This window comes from Mus caroli, chromosome 14 (assembly GCF_900094665.2).
Source record: "Mus caroli chromosome 14, CAROLI_EIJ_v1.1, whole genome shotgun sequence".
NCBI classification, from domain to species: Eukaryota; Metazoa; Chordata; class Mammalia; order Rodentia; family Muridae; genus Mus; species Mus caroli.
In genome coordinates this window covers 28046826-28056597 of record NC_034583.1, presented here as the reverse complement: position 1 = coordinate 28056597, position 9772 = coordinate 28046826, and the positions used below count along the sequence as shown (strand labels likewise).

The following is a 9772-nucleotide window of genomic DNA, read 5'->3' as shown; positions in this document are numbered from 1 at the left end:
TCTGTGTGTGTGTGTGTGTGTGTGTGTGTGTGTGTGTGTGTGTGTGTGTGTTTGCATGCGTGCATATGCCCACTTATTGTTTAGAGAATTGTCAGGATCCAACAGCATGAAGTATAAAACTGCTTCTCACAGGCTTGGTTCAAGTGAGTGAGCTGCCCAGAGCTGAGACCTTAAAATGGCTATAGCTATCTCCTCTATCATGAAAAACTGTTAAATTCTTCACCCAATATTTCTGAGGCCTTTGTCAAAGCACTTCTATGTGTAAAGGAGGTTCTAGAAATATTGGAGTACCCAATAGAGATGTGTCCAAGTGGAGACCCATAGAGGATAATCCAAGGGACATTGTGACAACTGAGATATCTGGATAAAGATGTTTGTGTTCACATTTATGCAAATATATATTTTTCTCTTTTTTCTTTCTTTTTAAAAATTTTTTATTAAATATTTTCTTCATTTACATTTCAAATGCTATCCCAAAAGTCCCTTATACCCTCCCCACTCCCTGCTCCCCTACTCACCTACTCCCAGTTCTTGGCCTTGGTGTTCCCCTGTACTGGGGCATATAAAGTTTGCAAGACCAAGGGGCCTCTCTTCCCAATGATGGCCGACTAGGCCATCTTCTGCTATATATGCAGCTAGAGACATGAACTCTGGGACTACTGGTTAGTTCATACTGTTGTTCCACCTATAGGGTTGCAGACCCCTGCAGCTCCTTGGGTACTTTCTCTAGCTCCTCCATTGGGGGCCCTGTGTTCCATCCAAAAGATGACTGTGAGCATCCACTTCTGTATTTGNCAGGCACTGGCATAGCCTCTGATAGACAGCTATATCAGGATCCTTTCAGCAAAATCTTGTTGGCATGTGCAATAGTGTCTGTGTTTGTGAAAGTGCCTACTGTGTGCAGGTGAACTAATAATTCTGAGAGCAGATAGAACTTGCAGGATTTGGACTCCATTCCTTTTCAGGAGTCACACTGGCCTCTAGATGTTTTTAAGGTGAGGAACATGGGACTTTACAGATGACATTCTGTCTGATCTCCTCTAGCTATGAATACTTCCGCCCTAATTCTGAAGAGGATGAACAAGTAAAGAACACCCTCTGTAGCTTCCTGAACACATGGATGGACAAGAACACTGAGGACTTCTGTCAGACCTCAGACCTGCTCCCTCTAAATTATCTGAAGACCTACTTGAGCATGAACATGCCAGATTCGGATCTTAATGTCCGTGTCACTAGGCTCCTGACCCAGTTGCAGAAAGAACAGGCCAATGTTTCACAGGCCAAAGATGAGTATGACTCAGATCTGGAGAGCAACACATCCTCATACCCAGAGCTTGAAGGATATTGACTAGCAGGGAAAACAGCCATTCTGGAACCAGAACCAACTTGTGTACCAGAGCTGGAGAGCACAAAAACCACCAGAAGTTTCTGTGACCCATGTTTAGCTAGAGCCAGATGTGTCAGCAGCTGTCTAGCCAGCACACCTGATAACTGCTGCGGAACCTGTATCTCAGCATGTCTGTAGATACAGTGTATTTTTCATATATCACACCCTTGTTAAAGTGGGTCTACCTACTTAGACAATGGCCCTGTCATCCCTTATCCCTTATTTGATTCTATCTAGACAGCTCCACTTTTCCTGCCCCACAGAATCACCCCTGGTTTCAGTCCAGCAGCAGTCCAGGCCCCACAACCAGCCTTCCCCTCCCCTGAGAAATAGCCTTTTTACTCTTCCTAATCTTTTCAATGGTGTGTTTAACTATTGTTTTGAATACATTGTTTGTGCTTGTTTCTCCTTGTCTAAAATAAAACCAATCTAATAATGAGAGAAGATAACTGCAAATTATGAATGCACTATTTGATAAGAAGTTATTTTAAGATGATTTAAATAGCTCTCATGAGCAAAAAATAATTATAAACATAAATGTAAGCACTTACAATGATTAAATTTTATCCTTTAATTATAACAGGTAAAGGACCTAAACAGTTATTTCTCTAAAGAAGATATATACATGACTAATAAAGCACATAAAATAATGTTCTACATCATTATTTGTCAGGAAACTATAAACTAAAGCTGAGAAGTACTACCACTTCAATTTACCAATTCAATTTTCCTTGAGTTCTATACTTTTACAAACAGAAATTCCAAGTGTTGGCAAGGATATGGTATCACAGAATTATGGCTTCCCTAATGTTTGAAGTAATTTGCCAATTCTTCAAAAAGTTAAATAGAATGATGACAACTTTGCTCTTCTAATGAAGTGCACATCCCCAAGAGAATTAAAGGGAAAGTGCAAACAGCCTAAATGTTCTACAGTTGATATATAGATTAATTGTATTATGGGCTAATGCATGCTATAGCACAGGCAAGTTTCAAGTCATTTTGATAAGCCAAGAAGCCAAGTACAAGTCTGGAATTGGGCAAACATTTCCTTAATGAATAGATGTAGGCAGACAGAGAGCTGATAGATGGTTTCCAGTGACTTAAGAAGCTGCTTAATGGGTAAATAGTGTTCTTCAAATGATGAAAGTAGTCCCTACAAATATACAATGTATTTTAATATTGTCCACTCCTCATCACCTTCCATCTACTCATCCCGTGACTTGCCAACCAGTCTCCCTCCTGACATTCATTTATTTAATTTATTTAGATTTTTATTTTATTTATAAGCTTGGTCAAATTAATGTGGATCATATAGGAATAGGTATGTGTCCACTAACTAGTGAATAAGTCAGTCTCCCACTGGCCATATCCTCAAATCAAGGTAATTCTTGCTCCCCAGAAGGCAGCAACTGTAATTAATACTTCAGCTAGGGGTGGGGACCTTAGAATCCCTTCCTTCCATGCCAGTAATAGGCACAGGAATCCCAAAAAAACTACTCTGAAAGTCATTGTATATACATAAAGGATGTGTGGAGTAAAAAGAGACAAGGAGCCTCCAAAGATGTCAGTGGGTTCATTTTCTGTTGGCAATCTGTTGCTGAGCATGTGGACAACACTCAAGAGTAGTTTGTTTCCCCAGAGAATCCCTTAGGGAAAACTGAGCTTTCCATTGCAAGGGGTCATCATTGGAGATAATCCTGGGTTAAGAATGGGTGCATGAGTCCACTTCTACTTCCAGCTTTAGGACCCCTAAAGGGCAGACTCATGAAGGCCCTGTGCATGCTGCCTAAGTCTCTGTGAGTTCCTATGTGTGCTGATCCTGTTTACACAGAGGTCTTATTTTCTTGGTGGATCCCACCCCCCTTGGCTCTTATGCTTTTTCTGATTCCTCTTCCATAGGATTCCTTGAGCCATGAAGGGAAGAATTTGACAAAGATGTCCAATTTAGGACTGAGTGTTCCAAGGTCTCTCACTTTGCACAATGTCTGGCTGTGGGCTCCTTTGTTAAAATGAAGTGCAGTTATGTTCCTTTTCCCTTTACTCTTCCTTATACTGTTTTCTTGGTTTTTTTTTAATCTATTTCCACAGGGTGTGCACATGTTCCTGCATGTGCTCATACATGTGTGTGCAAGAGACTGCTAGTTACATTACATACATCTGTACATATATGCCTGCATGTATGTTCATGCACATTTGTGAGAATGCATGGGAGTGGTTGCAAGTGCATGTTCATGCATGCATGCTTACATAAGTGGGTGGAAGCCTCTGTGTGTGTGTGTGTGTGTGTGTGTGTGTGTGTGCGTGTGTGTGTGTTTGTGTGTGTGGAGTGAGCTTTCCTTTTACTGGTTAGGTGAAAAGCCAGAGTTCCTGAAAACTGACTAGATACACACACACAAATAGTGGGAACTAACTCTTCTTTCTTAGAGACCTAGTTCCAAATCAGGGTTCTGAACTTCATGCCCTGTAACAAAAAGAAGAATGGTCAAACTCTGGGACTCTTGGTGGATATATGCCTACAACTAGCTGATGAGTTGAATCTATTGATAATGGGAACAGGGACATCTAATTTCAAAGGATGCATCTTTGAAGAGGCCAAGACAGTTTGATAACTGAGAAAACAGATTTTTAATATTTTTAATTACTCATTTTATTCATTTACATTTCAAATAATACCCAGGTTACCCCTCCACAAACCCCCATCCCATCTCCCCTCTCCCTTTGCCTCTATGAGGATGCTCCTCCACCCACTCACTCACTCAGTCCTCATTGTTCTAGCATCCCCTATGCTGGGGTATCAAGCCTCCACAAGACCAAGGGCCTCCTCTACCATTGATGCCGAATTAGGCCATCCTCTGCTACAAATGTATCTGGAACCACGAGTCCCTCCATGTATACTCTTTGGTTAGTGGTTTACTCCCTGGCAACTCTGAAGGGTCCAATTAGTTGATATTGTTGTTCTTCCTATTGGGTTGTAATTCCCTTCAGCTCCTTAGCCCGCCCTTTACCTAGCTCTGCCATTGGGGTCCCTGGACTCAGTCCCATGGTTAGCTATATCTGCATCTATATCAGTCTGGTGCTGGTAGGACCTCTCCGGAAACTGTGAGTTAAGGGCCAAATAGGAAATTCATGGCTCTGAGTTTATTGTTAGGGTGTTTTCAGTTATTTTAATTAGAAATGGCTGAGAGTAGTTACTAGAAAGATTCTAGATTACTTCACATAGTTGGTTTTCAAAAACCTCAGAAGTCCACAGAATGTGAAATTTAATGTTATTTATTTATTTGTTGTTGAGACCAGTCTGCTCCTGACAGCTTTCCCTGTCTTGGATTCAAAGAAGAAACTTGAGCATCTTTGAGTTACTCCAGTTGTAGCAAAAGAGCCTCTAGGCAAGAATTGCCTCATTTCATCTGCAGACATAATACTGTCCAAAGAAAGGACACAATTACAGGTTAGGACAGTTTGATTCTGCTGAGGCAGAGTAGGCTAGTCCTTAATATTCCTGTTTCTCGAGGTCTGTCAGATGACCCTGGCCAGTAGGCCGAAGACAGATGGCATTCAGTCTAAAGCCAAGACATAGCCAGGTGCAAAACTATATAGTCTTTTAAGTAAGGATAGATAACAGAGGTTTTTATTTAATTAACAAACATGATGGACTGGGTGTTAGGTCTCTTGTACTTTATAAATTACAAAATACTAATAGTTTATGTTCAATTATATCTGAGATAAAATTGTCTTTTAATTGGACAAAAAGGGGGAAATGTTGTGGATAGCCGTGGGGTTAAATATATTTGATGTTAATTCCATTCTCCTGTGAGTGGTTGTGAACAAGGAATGAGTCAGCACTCAGATAATTTCCCTAAACCTGCTTCCCAACTTAATTTTTAAAATAAAGGAGAGCTGATGGTTGGGCAGATAAAAGGGAAAATGGAGCAGAAGGTGAGAGAGAGAAGAAGGAGAAAATGAAAGAGGAGAGGACACAGAGGAGGAGGAGGAGGAAGAAAAGCAGAGCAGAAGCACATGGCCTGGAGAAACAGCAAGTTCTAAGGCGTCTCATACATGGAGAAGATGGTAGTGTAGTGGTAGATCTGCCCAATCTAGGTGGGCAGCATGCATTCATATTAACTGAGTCATGTTTTCATTGCCAGGGCATATTTGGGAGGAGATTTACCACAACAGTACAGTCACTTAAGCACAACACCTGAAGTCCATCCATATGCAGATAAGACATCCCTAAGATCTCAGATGGACCAAATAGAAAGCATCTGCCTCTAGATCCCACCCCTAAATGTTTATAAGATCCTACCTACAATGAATAAAGTGCATACATTATTCACCAAAGGTCATCTTAGAGTGCCTGACTTATGAGCTGCAACACTCCAGGAAAGAGTTTTCTCTCCAGAAGCTTTTGTAGCAGGACCTCAACCAGGCCCAAGCAGGCAGGTGCCCAAGCTTGACTACAAATACTTCCTGCTCTGTGGCCCCAACTTTGGCTCTTAGCTGCCTGCTATATGTGTTTCTGCCTCCCAGTGACTCAAAGAGTCCCAGCTGCCTACCTTGCTCCGGCTTTCCCTTGGAAAGCTGTAAGACATTGGTCATTTTGCCCACACTCAAGCCCCGTAAGAGCTTTCCCACCCAATGGCCAGGCAAAGGATCCCTACCTACTGTGCCCCGATATATAGATCTACACAGAACAGCAGGTGCACAGCCAAATATTAGGTAGAGCTTGGAGAAGTTTGTGGAAGAGGTGGAAGAAGGATTATAGGAGCTGAAGGGTCCAAGGACACAAGAAAATCCACAGAATTAGCCAACCTGAGCCTGTAGGAGCTCACAGAGACTGAACTGCTAACCAGGGAGCCTGCATGGGACTGAACTAGGCCCTTAGTACATGTGCTACAGTTGTGTAGTTTCATCTTCTTGGGAGCAAGAGAGCTGTCTGTGACTCCATTGCCTGTCCTTCGTAACCTCTTTCCTCACTGGGTTGCCTTGTCTAGCCTGAATAGAAGAGGAAGTGCCTAGTCTCATTGGCAGTTGATAAGCCACAGCTGGTTGATATACATGGGAGGCCTGCCCTTTTATGAAGATGAATAGAGGAGGAGGAGATGGGGTGGATCAGAGGGAGGGATTGAGACAAGTGAAGGGAACTGTGCTCAGGATGTAAAATAAATAAAATTTAAAAAGAAAAGTATTACAATGTAGGGAAAATCTTGATTGTAACACATACCAGCAAGGAGACAATTTAGACAGAATGATAAAAAAAAAAAAAAAAGCTTGTATTATCATAAGGAAACACAAAGAAATCTGGGGGAGGAAGAGAGACAGAGAAAGAGACAGAGAACAGAGACATACTAGAGGGTAGCCCATACCAGAGCAAAGGATGCATTCAGGAATAAAAATATCTAATATCTTCTACAAGGCTGATGTTTTTAGGGTCTTTGAGAGTTTTTCTTCCTTGATAACTTTAGGTTGAAAGTCAAATTTTTTCTATATTATAATGACTACTCCAGCTTGCTTCTTAGGACCATATGCTTGGGAAATTGTTTTCCAGCCTTTTACTCTGAGGTAGTGTCTGTCTGTCACTGAGGTGGGTATCCTGTATACAGCAAAATGTTGGGTCCTGTTTACATATCCACTCTTTTAGTCTATGTTGTTTATTGGGTAATTGAGTCCATTGATATTAAGAGATATTAAAAAATAGTGATTTTTGCTCCCTGTTATTTTTGTTGTTAGAGGTAGAATTATGTTTATGTGGCTATCTTCTTCTTGGTTTGTTAAAAGATTACTTTTTGCTTTTCCTAGGATGTAGTTTCCCTCCTTGTGTTGCAGTTTTCCCTTTATTATCCTTTGAAGGGCTAGATTTGTGGAAAGATATTGTGTAAATTTGATTTTGTCATGGAATACCTTTGTCTCTCCATCTATGGTAATTGAGAGTTTCACTGGGTATACGAGCCTGGGCTGGCATTTGTGTTCTCTTAGGGTCTATATGACATCTGTCCAAGATCTTCTGGCTTTCATAGTTTCTGGTGAGAAGTCTGGTGTAATTCTGATAGGCCTGCCTTTATATGTCACTTGACCATTTCCCCCTTACTGCTTTTAATATTCTTTCCATGTTTTGTGCATTGAGTATTTTGATTATTATGTGACAGGAGGAATTTCTTTTCTGGTCCAGTCTATTTGGAGTTCTATAGGCTACTTGTATGTTCATGGGCATCTCTTTCTTTAGATTAGGGAAGTTTTCTTCTATAATTTTGTTGAAGATAGTTACTGGCCCTTTAAGTTGGGAATCTTTGCTCTCTTCTATACCTATTATCCTTAGGTTTGGTATTCTCATTGTGTCCTGGAATATCCTGGATGTTTTGAGTTGGGAGTTTTTTGCTTTTTGCATTTTCTTTGATGGTTATGTTTGAAGGTTATGTCAGTGTTTTCTATGATATCTTCTGCACCTGAGATTCTCTCTTTTATCTCTCGTATTCTATTGGTGATGTTTGCATCTATGACTCCTGGTCTCTTTCCTAGGTTTTCTAACTCCAGGGTTGTCTCCCTTTGTGGTTTCTTTATTGTTTCTATTTCTGTTTTTAGATCTTGTATGGTTTTGTTCATTTTCTTCACCTGTTTGGTTGTGTTTTCCTGTAATTCTTCAAGGGATTTTTGTGTTTCCTCTATAAGAGCTTCTGTTTACCTGTGTTTCTCCAGTCTTCCTCAAAGTTCTCTATCATCATCATGAGAAGTAATTTTAGATCTGAATTTTCTGGTGTGATGTGTATTCAGGACTTGCTATGATGGAAGAATTAGGTTCTGATACTGCCAAGTAACCTTGGATTCTGTTACTTATGTTCTAATACTTGTCTCCTGCTATCAGATTATCTCTAGTACTACCTGCCATCGCTATATCTGACTTTCCTTCCTGTGATGCTGGTTGTGTCAGAACTACTCCAAGTTCAGCTGTCTCTGTGATCCTGAGATCCTGGGTGTATCAGAGCTCCTGGGAGTCTAGCTGCCTCTGAGTCCCGGAGATCCTGGTGTGACCAAGTTCCTTTGATCCTGTGCTCCTGTGATCCTGGGCCTATTAGAGCACCTGGGAGTGGAACTTCCTCTGGTGTTGTCAGACCGGCTGTAAAGTTAGTGCAGTTCCTTCTGAGACTGGAAGGAACCCATGCCTCTTTCAAACAAAAGATATCAAAAAATGGAAGGAAGGACACTTCGTACTCATCAAAGATAAAATCTACCAAGATAAATTCTCAATTCTGAATATCTATGCTCCAAATGCAAGGACACCAACATTCATTAAAGAAATTTTGCTAAAATTCAAAGCACACATTGCATCTCACACAATAATCGTGGTAGACTTCAACATACCACTCTCATCAATGGACAGATCATGGAAACAGAAACTACATAGAGATACAGTGAAACTAACAGAAGTTATGAAACAAATAGATTTAACAGATGTCTATAGAACATTTTATCCTAAAACAAAAGAATATACCTGCTCAGTAGGTCGAGGTAACTTCACCAAAATTGACCATATACTTGTTCACAAAACAGGCCTCCATCAATACAAGAAGATTGAAAGAATCTCATGCATCCTGTTGAAACATCATGGACTAAGGCTGATCTTCAATAAAAACAAAAGTAGTGGAAGCTGAAAAACACTTCATGTGGAAGCTGAAAAACACTCTGTTCAATGATAACTAGGTCAAGTAAAAAATAAGGAAAGAATTTAAAGACATTTTAGAGTTTAATGAAAATGAAGCCACAACATACCCAAACTTATGGGACACAGAGCAATGCTAAGAGGAAAACTCATAGCTCTGAGTGCCTCTAAAAAGAAACTGGAGAGAGCATACACTAGCAGCTTGACAACACAACTGAAAGCTCTAGAACAAAAACAAACAAACAATCAAGCAAATAGTTACAAAAGGAGTAGATGTCAGGAAATATTCAAACTCAGGGCTGAAATCAACCAAGTAGAAACAAAAAGAAATATACACAGAATCAACCAAACCAGGAGCTGGTTCTTTGAGAAAATCAACAAGATAGATAAACCTTTAGACAAAATACCCGGAGAGGATAGAAACAGTATCCTAATCAACAAAATCAAAAATGAAAAGGGAGAAATAACAACAGAAATTAAGGAAATCCAAAAATATCTTCAGATCCTAATATAAAGCCTATACTCAACAAAACTGAAAATTCTGAATGAAATGGACAATTTTCTAGACAGATATGAGGTACCAAATTTAAATCAGGATCAGAAAAATTTAACAGTCCGATAAACTCTAAAAAAAAAAAAAAAAAAAAAAAAAAAAAAAAAAAAGTCATCAATAGTCTCCCAAAAAAAAAAAAAAAACCCAGGACCAGAAGGGTTTAGTGTAGAGTTCTATCAGACCT

General features: G+C 40.1%; 1 protein-coding gene across 1 annotated transcript in view; it reads left to right on the top strand.

Annotated features, from left to right (window-relative positions):
* LOC110309674 (ral guanine nucleotide dissociation stimulator-like) overlaps positions 1-1829 on the top strand; it is a 2499-nt gene extending 670 nt beyond the window's left edge. The window contains exon 3 of the mRNA XM_021182402.1: positions 1045-1829. Within this exon, the coding sequence (XP_021038061.1) occupies positions 1045-1348 (304 nt within the window). The 3' untranslated portion in view covers positions 1349-1829. The remainder of the gene's footprint in view (positions 1-1044) is intronic.
* Positions 1830-9772: the final 7943 nt, after the last annotated feature.